Source organism: Kogia breviceps, chromosome 2 (genome assembly GCF_026419965.1).
Source record: "Kogia breviceps isolate mKogBre1 chromosome 2, mKogBre1 haplotype 1, whole genome shotgun sequence".
NCBI lineage: Eukaryota > Metazoa > Chordata > Mammalia > Artiodactyla > Physeteridae > Kogia > Kogia breviceps.
Genome location: NC_081311.1, coordinates 129,244,717 through 129,270,742, shown reverse-complemented (window position 1 = coordinate 129,270,742; position 26,026 = coordinate 129,244,717). Strand labels below are relative to the sequence as shown.

The window sequence follows — 26,026 nt, the reverse complement described above, 5'->3', positions numbered from 1 at the left end:
GCAAATCTCCCCTTGAAACTAGAATTCTACTTTCCTACCTTGATTGCTTTGTTGAAGAGAATATGTCTGTAATAAATCTAATACTTTCATTTTTCGTCACCAAACCTTCAAAACAATGTATTTATGTGGGAAACTGGAAAAGACATTTCACCTCAAGTGAAAACTTGAGCATGTTATACAAACACACTGAGAAGAATCAGTCCTTACGTTTGCATAGAATGTTGGCCTGTGCAAGGCTCAGTGTACTGCTTTCTAACCTTTGCCTTCAAGGAGAACTCACTGTGGGTGGAACCACTAGGTCTGTATCAAGGAGAAAAGAGCTTATCCAGGGAGGTGGAGTGGATGGTCCAGTATTCTAGATTCTCCACTTATTCAACAAAATTACACACGTAAACATCAATGGGATCCTGACTATGACCAAAATGAGGCCCAGGAATGAACCGGATTTGCAATTTTGGATGCTTTATTACCTAAAGTCAGAAGAGAATATATAAAAGCTGTTTTATTTACCAAGAAAGTGCACTAGGTGTGTGGAAAGTTGGTCCTTTTTGCTAAGCTCTCAGATTTTAGAGGCAGTTGGCTAGACGGCTGTGTTTTACATCCCAGCTTAACATTTTCGAGGCTGCTGAATAATGTAGATCCTTTTCAGTGGAGTGACCTTCTCCAGAGCAGGTCTGGGTTTTTGATGTGCCATGTGCATTATTGCTGGAAATTTATGGCTGAGCTAAAGGTGAGGAGGAAAGAAAAAAATGAGCATATTGGATTTTTTTGGTCATAAAGTATTAAAGTAGTAGAAAACAAAACAGCTGGTCAGAGGAATTTCACAGTTTTGTTTACTTCTTTGATAGTATCTCTTTTTTCCATACCACCTCTAGCTCTGTATCCATGGATATACTTGTTAACCTGGGTTTTCCCTCATTAGTGTGTTTCTAAGTTTTTAAAATTATAAAATATATTATATATAAGATAATTATATAAATTATATATATATGTATGTTTTGAAGTGACATTTTTAAAGGTAGAAATATCTTCATCAGTCCTCCAATATTAGAAATTATTCCGGCACTACTATGCATATACAGAACACTATATGCTAAGAAGGCTATGGGGACATTGAAGAAGGTCCTGGGGTGGGGAGGAAGAACACCTCAGATGTCAGAAGATCAGAAATAAAGAACCTCTGAAAGAAGTTAGGAAGAGTTAGGAGTTTTTTAGGTTGAAGTATGTGAAATTGGCCATTTTATAAGGTTCAAATAAACAGTCTGGTAAAGAGAAGGCTGAGGAATGACTTATTAGCTTCAGGTAACAAAAGTTCTCACTAGTCATCTCTGCAGAAGACATCTATGAGGAAATGAGCTTAAATAGATTTAAATTAACACAGACTGAGACTCTGACAATAAGAGGAATTTCATATGGAACCAAGAGACCTTATGGAATTTACATTAAGGACAGCTTAAGATGGAAAGGATGCCCAATGTTGCAAGTCTTTCAGGCATAGTTTTCCTAGGAGGAGAATTTGGACCCAGAGGCCTTTTGGTTCCATTCCAGTTATTGGTTTTAAAAGCCCACTGATTCAATATAAAGGTACCTAAGAACACCTTCCATAGCCAGCAAGGAAGGGATGCCTCAGCTCACTAGGAATTTAATTTATCACTATTGAACTTAGATGCCCTTGCCTTGACACTCAAATAAAAGGGGAGATAAACTGTTCATGACCCCAAACATCACACTGTTTATAGTTTGTTTGGGATCTTCTAAGCCAGGGAAAACAGATGTGCCTTACATCACTTCTCAAATGTCCCTAAGCTCTGAGCACACAGCATTCTCTTTCATGTGAAACTTGGCTCCGGCAAGTTCTTTCTTTTTGGTCTTAAAAAAATTAAACATACTGGAAGAATATACAATGAAGTGTTCACAATGATTATCTCTGAGGGGTAGAATTATGGGCAATTCCTAGTCTTTTTCTTTACTTTGCCTTTGTTTCTCTAAAAGTTTTCCTTTACAATGAGAAGGTAAAAGTTATGTAATAATTAAACCCAAGGACGGTCTATGCTGGCATTCTAGTAGAAAGGAAGAAACATAATTGAGGTATTGGCTATAAGTATTACTTTACAATCTAACAAAAGAGCTGCTGATTTATTTTTTTGTCAGATCAGTTATCATTGGGCCACATGACATGCATTTTATAGTGTGGTAAGGGCAGAGTGTTTTGTTTTTCTTTTAACGTTAGAACCAGAAGGAAACTTAAGAGGTCATCGACTTCAGTAGTTTTCTTCCAGACTAGGTGTCTATAGTGTCAACTAAAACAGATGGATTATTTCAGGTTAGCTCTATATCACATTCAGGAGATTACAGGTGGGAAGACCTACTTGGCAAGTTACTTAAAGTCAAATGTAAGGTAAAGGGGGGTGAGAAAGGAAATGAACAAATAATTCTGATATAACAGAAATCTGGGCAATTAGCCAAGGTGAGATGGATGGGGCAAGATGACAAGTTGAGAAAGAAGAGAGAAAACCACAATGTTGATTGTTGTTCTTAAGGTGTCAGAGTGATGATGGGTGGAGGTGGGAAAGGAAAGAGGAAACAGTGTGTGAGGACACACTTATTGCTTAATTTGACACTAACTAATTATTTGATCATTTCCAGGGTTATCTCCACAATTCAGGGGCTACTTTTTTGATCATTTAAAAAATTGCGATAAAATACATATAACATAAAATTTACCATTTCAACAATTTTTAAATACACAGGTTAGCAGCAATACATACACTTACATTATTGTATAGCCATCACTACCATCCATCTCCAGAACTTTTTCATCATACCAAACTGAAACTCTGTACCCATTAAAGAATAATTCCTCATTACCTCCTCTACCAGCCTTTGGTAACCACCATTCTGCCTTCTCTCTCCATGAAATTGACTACTTCATGTATCTCATAAATGTGAAAGCATGTAATACTTGTCCTTTTGTGTCTGGCTGATTTCATTTAACATAATGTCTTCAAGATTTATCCATGTTGTAGTATGTGTCAGAATTTCCTTTATTTAAAAAAAATATTTTTACTTATGTATTTATTTGGGTGTGCTGGGTCTTAGTTGGGGCATGTGAATTCTTAGTTGCAGCATGTGGGATCTAGTTCCCTGACCAGGGATCAAACCCAGGCCCCCTGCATTGGGAGAGTGGAGTCTTAGCCACTGGACCACCAGGGAAGTCCCTCCTTCCTTCTTAAGGTTGAATAATATTCCATTGCATGTTTATAGACCACATTTTGTTTATCCATTTATATGCTGATGGACACTTAGGTGGCTTCCATCTTTTAACTATTGTGAATAATGTTGCTATGAACACTGTTGCACAAATATCTCTTCAAATTTCTGCTTTTAATTCGTTTGGCTATATATTCAGAAGTAGAATTGTTAGATCATACAGTAATTCAATATTTAATTTTTTGAGGAACTGCCATATTGTTTTCTATAGTGGCTACACCATTTTACATTCTCACCAGGAATGCACAAGGGTTAGGGGTTACCTTTCAACTAAGGCATTAAACTGAGGTTGTAAAAGCTCTACTCAACTGCTTCTCAAAAGAGGAATGCCACAGATCAGAATGAATGGGAGACTGCCCCTGGGGGCTGTTGGCCATCTGTGAACTGGTCTGGCAAAATTTAGGGGGAAAAAAATCAACAGGATTGAGAAAATAGTGGAAACAATTCCGGCAAGGATAACAGCCTTAGATAAACTGCCCATAATTATTAAATTACAAATGTACAAGTTGTGGAGGGTAAGGGCTTTAAATGGACAGGTGAAAATACAACCAGAGTCAAGTTCTCTTTCTCAAATACCCCACCCCCTCAATCAGGAGCATCCTAATATAGAAAGACTCGGGGGTTGTGGGTGGAGAGTCTATAAAGGGTCTACCTTCAGACGATGGAACTGTAAATAATAGTCAATCATTAAATGCCCTGATTCTTTGCTGTAGATTTTATACCAATGGAGATAGGAACATTTTATATTCAAGTCCAGACTAGAAATAACTAGGAATAGCTTTCTAACCTACAACCTGTGCTTTAGTCTGACATCTTAACTTTGGGGACACTTTGGATTTTTCATCATTAATCTTTGTAAAATGATAGGGTTTGTAGAATGAAAGGTGTTTGTCTGACTCATTAGGGTAAAAGAATCTAGGTTAACCCCACAAGAGAAAGAAGGGTATGTGTAAGGATTCTTCCTGGCTGTGGCTCCATCCCATAAGGGGCAAAATATTGAGTTTGGAAAGCAGACCAATAGAAACTTCCACATTGAGAATTTACCTTCATTTTGGGTAGTTGTGACCTAAGAGCCTACATTTTTTGTTTCAGAGAAAAAGTCAAAGAAGTATGGTAAAAGTCTTTATGATTAGAGCTATGAAAGAAATTCTAGAAATTAAAAAGTCAGTGGCAGGTTTTGTTTTAGAGCCTGAAGTCAGGTGGTATTAGCAGACTGGCAGCTCTTACATTCATCTTTCCAGGGTGTTAACTTCCAACTTGAATGTTGGCACTTAGATTTCCACACCCCGTTAAGCAAAGTGCTTAAAACAAAACATTCAGCTTGAGTCAATGAAATTCAAGGATCATCCTACACAGAACAAGAGAAACCTGTTTAGATTTGCAGATGCCTTTGATAGTTTCCTTTCCCCCAGGATCCCATTTCACATACATCTCACTAACGTTGGCCCTGGTGACATAGCTGGCAGCTTGAAAAGTGGCCCCAATTTAACTAGGCTTCAACATTCCACCCCCATCCTCACTCCCGTTACTAATGGTTTAACTGGATACTTTTATGTTGGGAGAAGCTTCACAACTATTGCCAAACTTAACTTCTGTAACTATCCAGAGAAGGAATATATTTGGCAGTATCATTCTCTCATTCCTTGCCTTGAAATAATTAAGTAAACGAGCAATCCTAGATCTCAGGGGAGCTACGTGACTCTAAGGGGTAGACAGAACCTGGTCTAAGACCAGGTCTCCCAGATTTTTATCTTAGAGAGCTTTGGGATTACACAACCCCTCTTCTGCAGGAATAAACACGTTATGTGGCCTGTCAGTGGGCAACATGAATTCTCTCGGTATTTAGGGTTGGAAGAGGTGGGAAAGACTGACTAGAGAAGAAGGGAGGGTCCTACGTACCTAGAAAGGTAGTGGGGAGTGCAGTCTGTGTGGAGGTGAGTGGGGGAAAGAGTGGGAGGGAAAATTTTAGGCTGCTTCCCACTTAGATTTGTACAATTCCAACCTCTTGGGAATTGTTTTCCAATCTCCCAAATCTTAAACCCTAGGTTGGCTTTAAAGTAGGGTATCCAGACATGATTGGCATATGGATAGAAATTTCCTGCCATGATTGAATGGTTGCTGAGCTCTTATGAATAGGACTATAACTCTCACTGTTTTGGACTCTAAGTTCTTAAACTGGTATCAGAATGAACATGGGTTCTAGGAACTAGACATAATTCTAGCTGAGGGCATAAAGGAATGTTAATAAATGCAGAGGCTATGACCGTCATTTCTGCAACTATATTTCTTCTGGCCAGTTGTATATTGTTAGATCTTCATGACAATATATATTGTTGGGAAAATCATTGTAATGCAGATGAAAATTTATCATCAGATATCTATATATCTCTCTGTTTTTTTAAAATAAATTTATTTTATTTATTTTTGGCCGTGCTGCGTCTTCGTTGCTGCGCACAGGTTTTCTCTAGTTGCGGCCAGCAGGGGCTACTCTTCCTTGTCATGCGTGGGCTTCTCATCGCGGTGGACTTCTCTTGTTGTGGAGCACAGGCCCTAGAGCGCGCAGGCTTCAGTAGTTGTGGCATGCGGGCTCAGTAGTTGTGGCTAGGGTGCTCCAGAGCACAGGCTCAGTAGCTATGGCGCATGGACTTAGTTGCTCCATGGCATGTGGGATCTTCCCGGGCCAGGGCTCGAACCCTTGTCCCCTGCATTGGCAGGCGGATTCTTAACCACTGTGCCACCAGGGAAGCCCTATATCTCTATATTTTATGTGTCTTATTTTTTTATATTAGGCTGTATAGTTATGCATTTCTTTTTTAAAAATTAAATTTATTTATATTTATTTTTGGCTGCGTTGGGCCTTTGTTGCTGCTAGTTATGCATTTCTTTTCATTAAAAAATTAAGGTATAATTTATCTACAGTAAAATAGATACCCTCTTTAGTGTTTAGTTCTATGGGTTTTCACAAGTACATACCATCTGTGACCACCACCTCAGTCAAGATACAGAACTGTTCCTTCACCCCCCAAAACACCCTCCTGTCACTTTGTGGTAAACCCCTCCTCCCACTCTCTGGCAATCACTGATCTCAGCAGATCTATTTCTTAAAAGGCATTGGTCTTTCCACCCCAGGTTGACCTTTTTTATTATGAAATCCTATTATGCTTCAGGTTGAATTATGGATTCAGGGAAGATTTTTCTTAGCTGTAAGGGACCATGTGGATCCCACCAACTTCCATATTCAAGACAGTGACTTATGGTAATCTTGGGACTTGATTTTATTGCTGGTCTCTTATCCCTTGCCTGGATTCCAGGTGATGCCTTGTAGGATATCTCCCTGGGAATAGAAGCTAACACTTACTGCGGGCTGTGTCTGGCTCTGTGCTGAGTCCTTTGCACATGTTCTATACCTTCATTTTATTCTCACAACATCTTCGTGAAGTGGATACTATAAACCACATTCTCATTTACAGGTGAGGAAACAGAAGCACAGAGAAGTGAAGAAACCTGCCCAAAGACACACAGCTAGCAAGTGACAGAGTCAGTATAGGACCCAGGCACCTGATATCTGATGCCAGAATGCCAGAACCTGTTCTAACCAGTAATCTATGCAGTCTTAGCCACAGACCTACGCCAGTAGACATGGAGCTAAGTGTCAAAGGGTTTTTTTTTTTTTTTTAAATAAAGATATAATTGATGTTAAAAATATTTGTAACAGCACACCAACTCAATATTTTCTTATGATTTCTAAATACAACTTATTGTTGTTGTTATTTGATTCTTCTGTTTATCTTTGAAATTCAGAAGTGATATTTTTAGCTGAAAGGGAAAGAACCCTTTATGTCATAGACATATGCACATGTGTCTATAAAAAAAAACAATAAAGGCTCTGGCATCATATCTAAAGTACAGCATAATCAACCTTTACTGGCCACTCTCTTTAAACATTTTATTTGGGGTTAACATATATTCTAGAGGAATATATCTATTCCACTTAGCTCTACTTACTGTGGACATTCTATTGCCCCTGAGGAAGAAGCGTTTAGTGGGCAGTGGCAGGAGAATGTGCGTGGCAGGTCATCATCAATCCCTGCCCTTCTTCTAAAGTCAGGAAGGCAAAGAGTCACTTATGACCGCCCCGCTTCCGATCCATCTGATGGGAGAACCAAGCCCAGCTATGTGAGAAGGCTCCTTCTCACATAGCTTTCATCTGTCATTAAGATCTTGCCTGATACTACTTGCCTCATGGGCTTCAGACACACCTTTTCTTTTCATTGCCATAAAACAGATGTTACTAATTAGAGCAGAGAGTGCAGGCAGGTTGCTCTGTGTCGGGCACTGTTCTAAGAACTTCCTGTGTGTGAAACTCATTGATTCCACTCAACAGCCATCTGAAGTATATATATCCTCTTCCTTATCTTCATTTTACAAATGACGAATCAGAGGCACGGGATCAGTAACTTGCTCTAGACCTTAGAGGTAGCAAGTGGAGAAGCCAGTGCCAAACAGGGGTCTTAGAAGTCTAGCCGCACAGTTTCTACTCTAATCTTTTTCAGACCTCTGATTTTGGTAATAATAACAAGTCTTCCTTCTGCAAAGGACACCTGCCCAGTCCTGTCTCTTCAATAAATATGGGGGCAGCAGAAAGAGTGGTCCTTCAATGCCTGAATGCAATGCACCCGCCCCCTAGAAGTAGAATAAGGACCCTCACTAAGCTCACTTACAACATTTAAAAACAAACGATTGAATCCAAAACTATACCACTGTGGGAAGAATTTTCTGAGTTTCCTGAGCTACTTAGAAAGAATTCAAGATACGTAAATAAAAATAGCAATGGTCCACCACCTTCATAAATAGACTTTACTAGATAAAGCCAGCCAGTGCCCAGGCTTCCTCCAGCCCCCAGATGGGCAACCCTCCACCACCCACCCTGGCCTCAAATCAAACATTTCCTGTGGAGGAGGAATTTCAAAAAGGGCTGAATTCCCAATACACAGGCTGCCTTTTTTTTTTTTTTATAACAACAGGCCAACGTTTCCAATAAATATTTGGGATGGCAACGTCAAGTTCTGCCAGTTTGGCATCATGATTCTTGCTTAATTTACTATCTTATTTTTGAAATGTTTTATTAAATAGACACTAGGAATTTGGGAGCATCAGCTTTTCTCATCAAAACCACTTCGTGTTCCTTGAACTGAGAGCAGATTCTTTCACAAGGACATCAAACCTCTGAGTTGGAAAACACCCCAGTGGTCATCAGCTCATTCACCCATGCAGCCTCATCGGCTGGGTGGCTGGGTGAATAGCGGCTGGGAGCATCACGTGATGCACCTCACCCGTGGCTCACCTTCTCCAGTGTATCGTTCAGGGCATCCATCGTCTGTATTTTGGCAGCATTTGCAATGGCACTGTGAAGATGAAAAGAAACTTCACATAGAAATGGAAACTTTCCCACTAAAGAGGCTAAACCAACCATTTTTACAGAGGGTTTTCTACTTGGCCTTTTTTTTTTTTTTTTTTGCGGTACGCGGGCCTCTCACTGTTGTGGCTTCTCCCGTTGCGGAGCACAGGCTCCGGACGCGCAGGCTCAGCGGCCATGGCTCACGGGCCCAGCCGCTCCGCAGCATGTGGAATCTTCCCAGACCGGGGCACGAACCCGTGTCCCCTGCATCGGCAGGCAGATTCTCAACCACTGCGCCACCAGGGAAGCCCTCTACTTGGCCTTTAAGCTTTCATTCTGCTTGGCTACTTCTGGAAGACCCCCCCCCCCCCCCAAAAAAAAAAAATCCTACTCTGTATGCCCATGTACTACAACAAGCTTTGCAGGCCAACTTATTATAATTAATGTTTTTGAACTTTTCATCAAAGTACAGCATACATGCAGAAAGGTGCACATATTATCAACGTATAGGCTCGTGAACATTCACAAACTTGTAACACTAGTCAAACCAGTTGCCCCTAAGAATAATCACTACCCTGACTTACAGCCCCATATATTATTAGTTTTGACTTTATTTGTATATCATAAAATGTACTATACAGCAGGTACTCTTTTGTGTCTGGCTTCTTTTCTCGGGCCAAGTTATTTGCTAGGAGAGTTTCAATCAGGGCTGAGCTTACAGTGCTATTTCTTGAAGGGAACTCTGCGCTTGGCATACTTTTTTCTGGATGGTTTGTGTTGGTTAGTAGAAGTTATTGGGGTATGACACAGATTGATGATGCTTAGATATTTATTTTCTACGCTATATTTTTCAAAAGCTATTCTCCTAGAAGATATAAGGAGGTGTTTGTCCACAAAAAGGAGGAAATCCTATCCATGCAAACACTCACAAAGCAGGTGTAAAGAGCAGAGGTGACTCATGGGGGAGCTAGGGAAGCTTCAGGGCCTCTCACTGCACAGTCTCCTTTCAAGGCCCTGGGAGGGGCCCTAGCCATTTCATATTTGTAATTTTGTATTATATTTCCTTACAATGGTCTTCCAATTCCATAAGATCCAGCTTCCACATACCATATCTATCCCTGGTAAACAGGAAAAGAGAGCTATTTTTCTGCCGTTTTAAGTTCTGTAGTGGTCCAATTCCCATCTTTTAATGACTATTAGAAAACAATTGAATTTTTTTAAGAGGGTTCCAATCAGCACTTTATGACTCTCTAGGCAGCTCCTCTTCCTGCAGTGTTCACCTGATGTTAGAATTAACAGTAAGTCCCTTTTGCTGAGGTGCAAAGAAACAGATGACTTGTCCATGGCTGCCAACTAGAAGATCATTTCCAAGCTATGACTCTAGCTCCTGAGCCCCTGGCCCAGGCATGTTTACCGGTGTCACACTAAACAGGGTTTACACTTGAGTCAGGTTTTAGTAGCAGGATAGGTTTTCGAAGTTAACCAGCTGGCAATTCAATGACAGTGTGATGTCATTTACAGAGTGCTTTCTCTATTCTAGGAACTGTCCTAGATGCTGGGTCAGGAGATAAATAATATGTGACTCCCACCCTTGAGGACTTATAGCTTTGCTTTAATTATGCGATAGTTATTTTCTGATTCAGAAGAAACAAAAGCTTAATGCCAAAGGGGCAAATTTTTAAAGATTGAGGTATAGTTGACATATAATATTACATTAGTTTCAGATGTACAACATAATGATTTGATATTTGTATATACTGCAAAATGAGCACCACAATAAGTCTAGTTAACATCCCTCACCATACATAGTTAAATGTTTTTTCTTGTAATTAGAAGTTCTAAGGTGTACTCTCTTAGCAACTTACGAATATACAATACAGTATCATTAACTACAGTCATCATGCTATACTTTCATCCCCAGGGCTTAATTATTTTATAACTCTAAGTTTGTGCCTCTTGAACCGTTTCACCCATTTTCTACCCCAGACACCAATCCCCTCTCCCCGCAGCTTTGGCAACCACTAATGTGCTCTCTGCACCTATGAGCTCGAATTTTTGCTGTTGTTATCCTGTTTATTTTTCTTCTTAGATTCCACATACAAGAGAGATCATATGGCACTGTCTTTCTCTGTCTGACTTATTTCACTTAGTCTAATGCCCTCAGTGTCCAACCACGTTGTTACAAATGGCAGGATTTCCTTCTTTTTTATGGCTGAACAGTATTCCTCTGTATGTATGTGTGTGTGTGTGTGTGTATCACATTTTTTTATCCATTCATCCGTTGATGGACACCTGGGTTGCTTCCATGTCTGGCTACTGTAATAATGCTGCAATAAATGTGGAGGTGCATGTATCTTTTCAAGTTAGGGTTTCATTTTCTTCAGACAAATACTCAGAATTGGAATTGCTGGATCACATGGTAGTTGTAGTTGTAATGTTTTGAGGAAACTCCATAGTGCTTTCCACAGTGGCTGCACCAATGTGTATTACAAGCTATCAGTGCACAGAGGTTCCCTTTTTCCCACGTCCTTGCCACAGCTTGGTATTTCTTGACTTTTTGTTAATAGCCATTCTGACAGATGTAAGGTGATATTTCACGGTAGTTTTGATTTGCATTTCCCTGATGATTAATAATGTTGAGCACTTTTTCATGTACCTGTTGGCTATCTGTATATCTTTTTTGGAAAAATGTCTATTCAAATCTTCTGCCCAGTTTTAAACTGGCTTATTTGCTTTCCTGCTACTGAGTTGTATGCGTTCTTTATACATTTTGGATGGAGTATTTCATTTTTAAAAAATTTAATTCTTATATTTTTATTTTATTTATTATTATTATTATTATTTATTTTATTTTTGGCTGCGTTGGGTCTTTGTTTCTGCACACGGGCTTTTCTCTAGTTGCAGCGAGCGGGGACTACTCTTCATTGCGGTGCGCAGACTTCTCATTGCGGTGGCTTCTCTTGTTGCAGAGCACAGGCTCTAGGCACTTGGGCTTCAGTAGTTGTGGCTCGCGGGCTTCAGTAGTTGTGGCTTGTGGGTTCTAGGCACGCGGGCTTCAGTAGTTGTGGCTCGGGGGCTCTAGAGTGCAGGCTCAGTAGTTGTGGTGCACGGGCTTAGTTGCTCCGCAGCATGTGGGATCTTCCCAGATCAGGACTCGAACCCATGTCCCCTGCATTGGCAGGAGGATTCTTAACTACTGCGCCACCAGGGAAGCCCAGAGTATTTCATTTTAAGGTAGAAAAATCCTCAAAAAATTTCCTTCCCAGAAATTGAGAAGAAAACTTTTAAAGTGATCTAAAAAGTAATTTTATACAGAAAGAAAAAACCCCAAGAAATTCCATAGTCTATTTCCCTCCACACTTTCTTTCTGAGACTGTTACCATTTTAACTCTTAAGGATGTATCTGAGCATCCTCTAATTCACTCCTTTTGAATCACTCATGAGCTCACCTATGGAAGCCATCCTGAAATAGGCTCTGAAGCGCCTCTACTTGGAGGAGCTAGTTTCACATGTTCACTTCTTTTTGAAGGCACTATTTTTCTTACCCAAGGCATAGAGGGGCTGGGCCATTTGTACATGAGATCCAGCCTACGGCTCTCTGCTTAGCTCTGAGAAAGGTGCAGTGTGTCAAGGTTACTGCGAAAGGAGCAGGGAGAAAACAATCTCCGTATCCAAATTCCTTCCAGATGTGCCAAATACAGTGGCCATTATTTTCTAAATAATTGAGTGAGGAATTTAAAATAAAAGCACATTTCTTTTTAATTCAGATTTGCTTCAGCAGAAAGCATATTACAAACACAGGGCCAGCTTAGGGACAGTACTTTAAGGGCTAAGGTGAAAATAAGATACAGGGATGTGAGTCCTGTTTGGATGCATTCAGGACCTTGCTTTTTAAGAAGGAGGCAGTTGCACTGGCTGCAGGGAAGAGGAGGATGGGCAGAGAGAGAGTCCTCCAGAGGGTACTTAACTCCCTCTCCCATGCTGACCCCCACCCCTACCCCATCCCACCATGCCAGCTGCCTCTAACTCTGGTTAGTAAGTGCCTAGGGAGCCTTGGTTTGTCCTAGGATCCAGCAAAGCCTCTGATTTCTGGCAGTAGAGTCACTTAAAAATCAAGATGAAGAAGGAAAAGAAATTAAGCAGTCCCCTACCTTGTTTTCTCTAATCCCGTTTTCTTGGTTTGTCTCTCCAAGACGCCAATTTCTTGTTTTTTGGAAATTCGCTTTCCTCCAGCTTTTACTATAAACAAATAAGCATCAACAAGGGAGTCATATTTAGGGCAGCAAGAGAAAGTTTGCTTTGTTATTCAAGGTATGAATTTATTGTAGATTTGAAGAATTTCAGAACTTTTTGAAGAGCTAAACTTTAATCTCAAACAACATAATCAAAAGGTACCCTGAACTAGCATAACAGAAGAAAAAATTATTTTGGGCAAACAAGGTGGGAAGGAGAGAAGGGCTAAGGTTTTTGCTTGTCTGTGTTCGGAGAGGGGGACCTGAGGCTAAAAAAGGCAGAGGTGTTTACACCTTCGACTTGGGGAGGAGATAACAACTTATTCCCTTAGGCATTTTACTGAAAAACATTTTTTTCTTATTATCAAACTAATTACATTTTTCATGATAGCAACCGACAATTACAATGTGACCCTTCTGTTTTCCCACAATATTAAAGTGCAAGGCTTGCAAAATATTTTTTTCGACCAAAGCTTTCAAAAGCTAGATTGGAGAATGAGCCAAAAGTCAGGGCATGTGGTGATAACAGGCATTCAATTCAAGAGAGACGCTTCTGATCCCACCAGATGCCCACCTTCCATCACAGACCCCAAACCTCTGATGATGGAGGAGCTCAGATGTTCTAATGAGTAATTAAACTGCATTAATAATCCTGCCATTCAAGAGATCAATTAGTGTTAATTAGGCTACAGGTGACCTAACAGCAATTCAAGTGTTTAACAATGTCAGATGAAATCAACTTTTGAAAAGGAGCAGCCCATTTCAGATTGCAAGTCAAAGCACATACTTTTTTTCTGTTCCCAGGAAATTTGCACATCTGAAATCTGACAAGCTCAAATGAGAAACAGCTAAATGGACATTGATTTGTTTGAACCTGTTAATTCTTTTTATGGAAATGTCAGATTGGCAATTTTCTAAAACTGACTCCAATAAAGTGAAAAATAGGAAAACCGTGGGACGGAGGGTGACACAAGAGGGAAGAGATATGGGAACGTATGAATATGTATAACTGATTAATTTTGTTGTAAAGGAGAAACTAACACACTATTGTAAAACAGTTATAGTCCAATAAAGATGTTAAAAAAATAATATAAAATAGGAAAACCTATTTCTCAATGCCCTCGTGAATTGACTTCACCATTTTTCTTTTAAAATTATTATTTAATTAATTTTTTTGATTATGTAATAGTACATGCATAAGGCACACAATTCAAAAATCATGGAAAGGTCTGAAGTCTCCCTTCTACCATTATTTTTAGGCCTCCAGTTCATCTCCCTAGATACTACTAACGTTAACAAGTTCCTATGTATTCATCGATAGACATTCTAGACACATACCTATATATATTTTTAAATGGCAGCATACATTGTTCTACATCTTGTTTGTTTATACTTTTCATTCAGTCATGTACTTTGGAGTAAGTTCCCTATCGATATATATATATAGAGAGAATGTCTTTCTTTTTAACATCTGCTTTAAAATTTCTTTATATGAACATTCTGTGTTTACTTAACCAATTTCCAACCTCTGGACATTTTAGATGTTTCTAATCCATTGCTATCACAATGAATATCCTTTGCATATACATAATTTTGCACAAGTGCAAGTATATCCGTGGGATAAATTCCTAGAAGTGATCTTGATAATTCTTAAGAGTATGTGCATTTGAAATTTTGCTAAATCTTGCCAAGTCACCCTTCACAGTGGTTGCACCAGTTTACAATCTCACCAGCTACAATGACAGTGATTGTTTCCCTATATCTCAAGCAACAGTGAGAACTAGAAAATGTTTGGCTTTATCAACCAATAAGAAAAAGAAAGGTAATTTGCCTTTCTTATATTTTATTAAAAGTTGAGCTTGGGCTTCCCTGGTGGCACAGTTGTTGAGAGTCTGCCTGCCAATGCAGGAGACATGGGTTTGTGCCCCGGTCCGGGAAGATCCCACATGCCGTGGAGGGGCTGGGCCCGTGAGCCATGGCCGCTGAGCCTGTGCGTCCGGAGCCTGGGCTCCTCAACGGGAGAGGCCACAACAGTGAGAGGCCGCGTACCGCAAAAAAAAAAAAAAAAAAAAAAAGTTGACCGTACTTCTGTGTTTCAGAAGCCAGTTGTATTTTCTTTTATAAACTGTTCACATTTTTGGTTCATTTGTCCTGTTGGACTTCTGTTCCATTAATCTCTCTGTTTATATGCCATTACAACTTTATTTTAATGATTGTAGCTTTATAACATATTAAAACAATTTTGGGGGGCCACACCATGCATCATGTGGGATCTTAGTTCCCTGACCAGGGATCAAACCCATGCTCCCTGCAGTGGAAGTGCGGAGTCTTAACCGCTGGACCACCAGGGAAGTCCCTAACGTATTTTAATTTTGATAGTGCTTTTTTTTGTGTGTGTGTGATATGCGGGCCTCTCACTGCTGTGGCCTCTCCCGTCGCGGAGCACAGGCTCTGGACGCGCAGGCTCAGCGGCCATGGCTCACAGGCCTAGCGACTCCGCGGCATGTGGGATCCTCCCGGACCGGGGCACGAACCCCGTGTCCCCTGCATCGGCAGGCGGACTCTCAACAACTGTGCCACCAGGGAAGCCCGATAGTCCTTCTTTGCTACATTTTCTTTGCAGAATTTTATTAGCTATTCTTATTTATTTTTCCATATTAACTTTTTTTTTTTTTTTTTTTTTTTTTTTTTGTGGTACACGGGCCTCTCACTGTTGTGGCCTCTCGCGTCGAGGAGCACAGGCTCCGGACGCACAGGCTCAGCAGCCATGGCTCACGGGCCCAGCCGCTCCGCGGTATGTGGGATCCTCCCGGACCGGGGCACGAACCCCGTGTCCCCTGCATCGGCAGGCGGATTCTCAACCACTGCGCCACCAGGGAAGCCCCCATATGAACTTTTGAATCAGTTTGTCAATTCCCTCCGAAAAATCCTGCTGGTAGTTTTTTAATGGTCTTGCTTTAGATTTATAGATTTTTTTTTAAAGGGAAAATTCGTATCTTTATATTCCTGGTTACTCTCTATTCAAGAACATGGTATGCTTTTCCATTTTCTACATTTTCTTTTGGGTCCCTCAGTAACTTGTTCACATAAATCTTACACATTTATTGTTATGTTTATTCCCTAAGTATTTTCTATTTGTTGCTTCTGTTGCAGTTGTAGAGAGGGTCTATTCTTCCATTATAGCTTTCACAGATTGTTGTTCTTATATTAATATCATTGATTTTATACCCAGATCTTATTGAATTCTCTTACTACTTATAATATTTTTGTTGACTCCCTTAGGTTTTCCAGGTTAAAAAAATTTATTTAATCTTCAAATAATTATAATATTATTTTCTCTAGAATAATATTAAATAGTGGTGATGATGGACATCTTTGTCATCCTAATTTTTAATGGATTGCTTTTAGTGTTTTCCCATTAAGTATGATGTATACTTAGTTGGATATACACACACACATATTTACAATATATATATAATGTATATTCAAATATATTTCTTTCATCATTAAGGAAATATCTTTCTATTACTGTTTCATTGGGCTTAAAAAATTACAAACACATGTTGAATTTTATCCAATGCCTTTTTATCATCATGTATATAATATGGTTTTTCACCTTAATGAGGTTAATTATATTAATAGATAAAATTTTTATAAATATATATTAATGAATATTTTACTATCAAACCATTCTTGTGTTCATGGAATAAACTCCACTTGGTCATTTTGAATCACCAAGTTTTTTTAATTGATTATAAAGGCATCTCACTAGAATTCTGTAATATTAGATACAGACCAGGAAAAAAATCCTATTTTCATACATGGTCGGCTTTAAATTCACACACACACACACACACACACACACACACACACACACACACACAAAGGCATACAAAATAATCAGCAACAGAAATGAAATAATGTGGAAACACCTGCTGAATAGCCCTGGAATACAGAGATGAAATAAACCAAGGGGTGGCTTTTTCTGGAAGACTGCTTGAGAAGGGTGTGCCACTGTATGAGGAGTGGTGTGGTTCATAGCCTCTTCTACCAAGAGGAATCAAATAATAACAGCTCTAGACCTAGAGCTTGAGCCTTCAGTATCTCTCCCAACAGTATCTTTCATCCTCCTTATGACACATGCTTTTAAAACATGGAGTGCTGTAATTACTTTCTTATTAGTGTTCCTTTTGTTTTCTCTGATGCTTTTGTTTTTGCATGTTTTCTTCCATTGGTTATTATAGCCAACTATAGAAGCACACTTGTTATAGTTAAAATAAGCAATAGTTAAAAGTGAGAAGACCTTTGAAATGTTGAGCTCTACCACTCATTTGAAAGAGCACAGACAATTTAGAGAATGTCCAGATGAGAGCAACCAGAGTGGAGAACGAGCCGTGTCAGACAAGGAACTGTGAAAACTGGAAAGATTGCTTCTGAGGAAGCAAAGACTCAAGGGAAGCTTATGGTGCCATCTTCAAGGAGTTTAGGGGCTGTCTTGTGGAGGAGGAATGATTTACTGGTAAGGAAATGTTATCTAGGGTCAGAGAGCTCTACCCCCTCCTGTGCTCTGTGACCTTGGGCAAGATAAACTCCTCTGAGGCTCAGTTTCTGCATCCTTCAAAAGGGAATAATACTGATTATTCAGGTTGTCCTAGGGAATAGAGGTGACATAAGCAGCTGGTACATGGTAGGCACTTAATAATTAGTAGTTATTATTATTTATATTTATGTTTTTCCAGAGGAGAGAATGGAAAGCAAAGAATGAAAGTTCCAGAAAGGCAGAGTCTGGTTACATATAACTGTGTTAATCAAAGTGAAGAAGATTGCATAGTACAATAGTATATCTCTGGTCCCTTAGTGTGTTAAAGTGAAGAAAAGAAGTGTATCTTCCATGAATATTTTAGAAGGATTTTGGGGAATTTGGTAGAAGTTGAACTAGATGATTTTTATTGTAAGGTCTTTACTGTGATTCTAACTCTTCCCATCTACCTACAAAAGAAAATCTATTATGTCCCTCCCTTTTGAAAGAACATAGTGTACTCAGAGAAACAAATCCCAAAAGAAATGTAAAGAGAATGTAAAGGACTTCCCTGGTGGCCCAGTGGTTAAGAATCTGCCTGCCAGTGCAGGGGACATGGGTTTGAGCCCTGGTCCGGGAAGATCCACATGCTTCGGACCAACTAAGCCCGTGCACCACAACTACTGAGCCTGCACTCTAGAGCCCGCGAGCCACAACTACTGAAGTCCGTGTGCCTAGAGCCCATGATCTGCAACAAGAAGCCACCACAATAAGAAGCCCACGCACCACAAAGAAGAGTAGCCCCCGCTCGCCGCAACTAGAGAAAGCCCACGTGCAGCAACGAAGACCCAACGCAGCCAAAAATAATAAATAAATTTATTTTAAAAAATTTGTAATCTCTTACATAATTCCATGTTTAGGTCCTTTCAATAAGCAAAATGAACTAGAGATTTTAAAATGTAAGAGAGATGTTTTAGATAGTTTCGTTAGAAAATCTACATTGAGGTGGAGAAAATGAAACTTTGCTTTCCTATCTCTGAGTAAGAGTTATAATTTTGTGGCTGCTTTTGTAGTTTATAACTTTTTGAAAGTTGACCCTTGGGTTTAGAATGCTATATACTAATTTTCCAGTTCAGGTTTTCCAGGCATTTTGCACAGTGTTTGGTAGAGGGTAGTCAAGACAAAGAAAGATAAGCCTGCAAGAAAAATTGAGCTTCTTTCCTTCATTAATCAGTGGAGAATGTGTGTGAAAATGCTGACCACCACAAAGGTTTGGGCAGACTCTGCCTTGTGACTTAGAATGTTCATTTGAAGATTTTAATTAAAAGGTTAGATGTTTGCAAAACGCTTACTTTGCATTCACTGTTGAGTTTTTGGCATATTCTAAACTGTCAGTCAAGACAAAAGACTCTATCAGAAAAGGCAGGAGGGCTTCAGAGGGAGAGGGCTTGACCTGGGCCCACTTTACTGTCACATCTCTGCCCCTTCTCACCAGCTATGTGGCATTGGGCACGTCCCTCGACCTTGCTGACTTTCACTTTGCTCCTCTGTGAAACAAGGATGAGGGTACATCATCAGTCTGCAGTACTGGTGCTGTGTCTAGAAGGCTCTGTGCAGTGCCAGTCACACAGGACTGAGTGAATAGCAGCTGTTCTTGTCATCAAACCCCTGTCCCTGTGACCTGTGGGGTAGTGGGTCTTCCCAATCTCTCTGTTGAACCTCACAGATCAACTCCCAGAAGTTGACACGAGCAGACTGGAGTTGAGAGAATTAAGCTTCCGGTGTTTACTTTTTAAAAAACCATACTAGCCCTTCTGCAGTATGGTTTCCTCCCCATTTTCTGCGTTAGTTTCACCCTTGGGTATACACTCCCCAAACTTCCGTCTCTCTTTAATGATCCAGAAAATGGATTCTCTCTGGGGGCTCAGTGGTGACCCCTTTGATGGCTCTGACTCATTTGCCTTAAAACAAATTAAAGTGCAAGGAATATACAAAAACTCATGAACTGCTGCTTTTTCTGGTTCATCACATATGTACTTGGTTTCCTTGGAATACCTTCTACTCACACATTTTTGGCTGTTCAGGTAACGGAGTTCTTATAAAACTGAGAGCGAGGCAAATCAAGACAGCAGAAAATCCTTAGCAGAAAAGCTAAGCTTCCTAGAGCCCTGGCTGCCTCATGTTTAATGTAGTCTTGTTTTACCGCACAAATTTATAACCAGGATTCACAAAGGTATAATATATTATATTCATATACATAAAAGGAAAACCACTAAGCACCCCCTGTGTAGGTGGGAAAGTTACAGCTGGCTGACTTTGGAGCGGTTTCATTTTTAACCATGATGGCGCAGGCACATGTATCTTTCCCATTACAATTTTCTTCTGCTCTGAAGACTGCAGTAGTGCCGAATGCAGCCTGCAAACATCAGGACGCCTTGCAATTGAGGAGAATCATTTCTTTTGATGGCTATGTGTTTTACTAGGCCTGCATTTTACAGGGATTAACATTCATGTGCTGGGTACCTTACATAGGTTATCTCCTTTAATAGTCATAACAACCTTACAATATCAATGTTATTTATTACCGCCTGCTTTAGAGATGAGAAAACTGAGGCTCAGAGACGTGGAAGGGAAGCAGGGTTTAAATCCAGGACTGTCTGATTCCAAAGGCCATGTCAGACCTTTCACAGACCTTTCATCATGTCTGTGTCCTACTTTCAGGGACCTGTCTATTGCCTATAAAAATCAGGTGAAATTTAATGGAATTCTGGCAATGAATTATTTTTGTTCTATAAATAAAATTTTGTACAGAAGCTATCTGGTTCAGACTTAATATATAGCGAGACAAGCTGAAGGATGAGGCTTCTTTGCTCTCTTGTTCTCAGTGGGGAGGCAAAAGTCTTCCTTCATCTCCATTCTAATTATCCCAAACCTCTTATCTGTAGTGTCACAGTTCATAATAATTAATTGTCATGCCAGAGGCATTGTGACATGCTTGATGGCCTCATGGTGTGCTATGTACACAGAGTAATTAGCAATCATTAGTGGCGGAGACAAAGTTCCTGGTGGTTTCATTCAAACGTTCACTTGGTTAAGTTTATCCCTGTGATCTTTGTGTATAAACGTCATTTAGCAAATCAAGTGTTAGCTGAACTGTTTCATGAAGGATTGGGGTGGAAGTGGCGGGAAGAGAATGGCGTTTTCTTTTGTCCTTGTGTAGAAACTTCTAATAATTTGCATCGATAGTTCTTGATCATTAATTAAGATCATTAATTTTAAATATAGATAATGTTAAATATTCCTAAATCCAATTACAAACATAAAAAGTCAGCAGTCTGCTACAGAAGACCAGGACAGGGCGCTGAGAAGTGGAAACTCAGAATTAGTAGTAAAAATTCTGACTTTGGCTGGGCTGCTCACCAGAAAGCCACTGAACCTTGTGTCAGTTTTTGATGCTTTGTGAAGTTTATACCTGCCATCATCCTCTGCAGCAAAGATGATTGAAATAACCTTGGCTTAGAGGAGCCAAAGAATGATACCAGTAAATAAATTTTGTTAATGGAGAAAGGCAAGAACAAAGAGGTCAAGCTGTTGAGATGTTTCTTAAGGAAAAAAGAAGAAAGGCAGTTAAAAGAACATCAAATCAGCTAAAAATAGGCCTGCATGCCTCAGCCGATCTATATGAACATACGGTTTAGTACAATAAAACTAATATCCATATTCCAGGGAGTTGATATAAATAGCATACCTTTTTTACAAAAAGAAAAGAACTGTGGATACTTTGCAAAATGCCTTGATAGCTACCTTTTCCAGTCAGCCCGTCCCATGCTAGTGTCCTTATTAAAAAGTGCTCCTCAGCTTGGTGACAGACAAAAGACATTATTGATCACACTGCCCAACCCCAAAGCCTGAGAAGGGAGAGAAAAATTGGGTTGCTCTCTTCTGTGTGGAAGCTGGATCGGCTGGGTATGAAGTCGGATGATGTACAGGCATCTTCCCGGAGACTGAGTCCGAAAGCTGGGACCTCTGGGGAGGAATGTTTCCATGGCAGTAAATTACCTTCCAGGTGTGAATGGGTCGCTGCTAACCTGCAGCCAGGGAGGGAAGGTCCAAGCTCACCACCTGCTCCTTTCCACCAGCACCTAATCCCTTGTACTCCCACATAGAATTAGGTTTTAATTCAACCGGGCCTGACAAATCCCCAAGTGATTTTTACACAGAAGCCTAAAAGGATCAAAGACAGGAGGAACTCAGGGTGGAGGAAGGTAAAGGAACAAGGTGAGGTTGAGAGCCTCTGCTCTGTGGGGGCACCTCTGTGGAAGGCGCTGCGTGGAAGGAGGGGCAGCAGCCGCCGAGGAGTCTTGCTGTCTGCAGGACAGAGGGCAGGTGGGCAGCCTACCTGCAGGAGGATGCCCCCCTTTCAGTGCGGAGAGCTGGACTTGCACTTCACTTGCCATAGTGCGTGCCAGGGCCAGGGCCAGTGCCGGCGCTCTGGAGGCTGAGTGCGGCTGCCCCACTGCACCCTGGCTTTATATGGGCTGTGGGCGGGGTCCCTTAAGGGCTTTGCTGAGCAGCAACGGGGCTTGTCATCTAGCTTTTCTGAGAACCTACATTTTGGGGGCAAGTTTTCTCTTAGAAGAAAACTTTCCTCTTATTCCCTTCATCTGAGAAGTCAAGGTAGACAGCTAAGGGGACTCTTTCTTTCACAGGAGGAAGGGGAAAGGATCAAGCTCAGTGGAATTCTTTTTCTCTCCAACTATTTATCCATCGAGTTTGTATGGTGCATCTACAATGTGACAGGTTTTGTCATATACTCGCATGACAAGGAGGGCAAGACAAGATCTTTGCTTCAAGACATCACTTGTTTTTCTGAGGAGACAATTATAAGACAAAGTGTGATGCCTTTGTCTCAGTCTTTGCAATTTTTTTTTTTGCGGTACGCAGGCCTCTCACCATTGTGGCCTCTCACCATTGTGGCCTCTCCTGTTGCGGAGCACAGGCTCCGGACGCGCAGGCTCAGCGGCCATGGCTCACGGGCCCAGCTGCTCCGCGGCATGTGGGATCTTCCCGGACCAGGGCACGAACTGGCGTCCCCTGCATTGGCAGGCGGACTCTCAACCACTGCACCACCAGGGAAGCCATCAGTCTTTACAGTTTTAAGCATCTATACTAAGAAAGTAAAATTGGGGATGTGCACAGATATTTCTGCAAGGGATGGTAATCATATATTTCTCTCTCTCTTTTATTTTCTTTTTAATATTGATTGGAATCCACATAAACACCCCCAAATAGAGAGGGATAGTTAAATAAATTAAGATATAGCCATGAGAGTACTATGTACACATTACAAATTGTGTTTTTGAATAATATTTAATGATGTGAAAAATATTCATGATAAGACAGTGAAAAAGCAGGCTATAAACCAAGAGATGCCTGCTTTGTTAAAGAGAAAAAGTACAAATGTAAGCTTAGGCATTATTGTATCTCCAGTGCTGTCAAAGTTCAGCAAAAGGCAGGTGCTTAGAAATGTCTCTTTGTTCTTCAACACAATTAAAAACTTACACTCTTGGGCTTCCCTGGTGGCACAGTGGTTGAGAGTCCACCTGCCAATGCAGGGGACACGGGTTCGTGCCCCGGTCCGGTAGGATCCCACATGCCGCGGAGCAGCTGGGCCCGTGAGCCATGGCCGCTGTGCCTGCGCGTCCGGAGCCTGTGATCCGCAACGGGAGAGGCCACAACAGTGAGAGGCTCGCGTACCGCAAAAAACAAACAAACAAACAAAACCTTCCACTCTTCAAAAGAGATTGTTAAGGAAATGAAAACCAGCTCAAAAGTGGGAGAAAATATTGGTAGAACATATTTCTGACAAGTACTGGCATCTAGAATATATAAAGAACCCTTACAACTCAATACAAAGAGAACAACCCAATTTAAAAATGGGAAAAAGATTTAAACAGAAACTCCACAAATAGAGATATTGACAATGTGTAAGCACATAAAAGTTGCTCAACATCATTAACTATTAGGGAAATGCAAATTAAAACCACAATGAGCTACACCACATATGTATTAATATTAGAATGGCTCAACTAAAAAAATTGGAAAATACAACATGCTGGTGAAGACGCAGAGCACTAGAACTCTCATACATGGCTGATGGGAATGCAAATTGGTAAAGCCACTTTGGAAGTCTGATATTTTGTATAAAATTAAACATATACTTACTACATGACTAACAATCTAATTCCTAGGAATTTTCCTAAGAGAAATGAAAACATATGTACACATAAAAACCTGTGTGCAAATGTTTATAACAGCTCTGTTCTATAATTGCCAGAGTTAGAAACAACCCCAAAGTCCGTCAACTGTAAAATGGACAAACGGTGGTATATCCATAGAATAGAACACTACTCAGCAATAAAAAGAAATGAACAGATATTTGCAACAACATGGGTGAATCTCAGAAGCATTGTGCTGAATGAAAGGAGACTAAAAAAGCCACTTATACCAGTCTATTTATATGACATTCTTGAAAAGTCAAAATTACAGCACAGAAATCAGACCGGTGACTGCCAGAGGAGGGGGTGAGGAGAGAGGCTTCATCATAAAGAAGCAGGAGGGGACTTTTGGGGGTTGATAGAAATGTTCTGTATCTTGACTGTAGTGGTGGTTACATTCAACATACATACATCACACAACAATGGTGAATTTTACTGTATGCAAATTATACCTCAGTAAATAAAAATATCTATTTGTTAAATAAATGAATGAGAATACTCCAAAATGTTGAGTGGTTGTCTGTAGGTGAGAGTATTACCTGTTGATTTTTACTATCTTTTCTCAGTTTTTCTGTATTGTTTTTAAAATCAGTAAAAACCAATAAAAATTTTTTTTGGGGGAAAAATATACTATAGCATTGACCAAGGTAGGTACCTGCTATGGGAGCAAAGAGAAGGGATTATCCATGTCATAGGCAAATATTCTGTGAGTGGCCTTCCCTGCAGTGCCCTGGACTAGCATCTGGGTTTCAGAGGTAACACAACCCCTTCCTTGTTTTCAGAGAATCTCACAGTCTCATGGGGGATGTAGAAGGTGAGGTGAGAAGGCTAAGAGGATTGCTTTGATGATTGACATGGTTTATAGCAGCAAGGTTCAGTAGAAATGTCTGTATCTGCTCTGACCGAAAGGGTAGCCACAAGCCACATGTGATGTGAGCACATGAAATGTGGCTGATGCAACTGAGGAACTGAATTTTTAATTTTAATTAAAATAATTAAAATATAAATATAAATAGCTACATGTGGCTTGTGGCTACTGTTTGGAATGGCTGTAGCATAAAAGCTAGACATGTGACTGTCGCCCAGATCTCACTGATTACCCTCTGCTTCTACAGGTTGCAGATGGCAAGGAGGATATCAAAGGGAAACCACCTCTTAGGAGAGTCTGTACTGAGGACAGCCCAAGTGATGGGGCTAGAACATAATGCATGCCCAAGCGAGGAAGACTTCTTCTGAGCACATGCTGCTTTATTTAACCATGATGTCATATCAAATAACTTTCCTTTTCACCTCATTCATATGCAAAGCCTTCAAGAGTAGACAAAGAGTAGACCCCCCCTCCATAGGGGGAGTTAGTAGGCAACGTTTTCAGAGTTGTTTTTATTATGAAACCTTTGTTCGCACAGCTCTGAATAACAATTCTTAGAGGTCGTGCTCTTGAAAACCAGGTAGGAAAACTCTGATCTCAGGTGATGGGAGTGATGGTGTTCAGGAGGTGATGGTGAAAGAGAAATAACTGAGGAAACAGAAGAATTGATTAGAATCCACAGGGCATCCTCTAGTCTCCTCCCAACCCTACACATTGAACATGAGCCTCATGGAGTAGTAGGCTAACTTTTGTTGTTCCTTTTACCCCAACATGGAAAATATGTATAAGTTAATAACATGACTATAAATGAGGATATATAAAAGACAGCATGACCTCTAATGAGACAAACAACTGTTTTACTGTAGAAACATCTGTAGAGGAGGGGGAGAAGGAAAAATGAGGCCACAGTGGTTTTCCTCCTGGGTGGCCCCTTCTAGCACATTCCTCCCCCTCTGCCACCATCTGCTTCCACAGGAATAGGAGGCCCAGAGACCCAATCCTGACTCCCTTGGTGCATGTGTACCCCACAGGGTAGCCCTCTCAGGGGGTGGGGCTTCCTTGCTCTGTTTTATATTAGTCACTGAAAGTCCAGCCCTGTTTTGCACACAGTGAGGTGAGTCGGATTATTTACTTTGGGGATATACTAGAGCCTCCATTAGGATGAAAGTCTCATCCAAGGAAAGCAATATGTTATTACCCTTTAAATGGGCTTGTAAACCTCATTTTAAGAGGGGGCATTAGTCTAGTTAACTGCAGGGAGAGAGTAGTTCTTGCTAGGACCAAAGTATTTGGGATTATGCTTCGTAACGCTAAAAGCCTAGTAAAATGGCTTCTCAGGATGCTGAGGTTGCCAGAGAGCTTTCTGTCTTTTTGAAATGAAAGGACAATATAACACTAAAGACATTAATAATATTTTAAGATTATACAACACTTTTATCGTATAGTACTTTCTTCTTTTAA

General features: G+C 40.4%; 1 protein-coding gene across 1 annotated transcript; it reads right to left on the bottom strand.

Annotated features, from left to right (window-relative positions):
- Positions 1 to 607: 607 nt before the first annotated feature.
- Positions 608 to 21,876, bottom strand: DAPL1 (death associated protein like 1). Its single transcript, XM_059051564.2, has 4 exons — positions 21,819 to 21,876; positions 12,820 to 12,907; positions 8,615 to 8,675; positions 608 to 724 (listed from the first exon to the last, which is right to left on the bottom strand). The coding sequence occupies exons 1-4, from the start codon at positions 21,874 to 21,876 to the stop codon at positions 608 to 610; spliced, it is 324 nt and encodes a 107-aa protein (XP_058907547.1).
- Positions 21,877 to 26,026: the final 4,150 nt, after the last annotated feature.

What these genes read in the sequence shown, in the direction of transcription:
- DAPL1 (XM_059051564.2), bottom strand. Translation starts at nt 21,876, where the DNA reads ATGGCAAGTGAAGTGCAAGTCCAGCTCTCCGCACTGAAAGGGGGGCAT. An exon ending in AGGGGGGCATCCTCCTGCAG is followed by an intron (nt 12,908 to 21,818) that starts GTAGGCTGCCCA and finishes ATTTGTTTATAG; the next exon opens with TAAAAGCTGGAGGAAAGCGA. An exon ending in TGAACGATACACTGGAGAAG is followed by an intron (nt 725 to 8,614) that starts GTGAGCCACGGG and finishes CCTCACCTTTAG; the next exon opens with CTCAGCCATAAATTTCCAGC.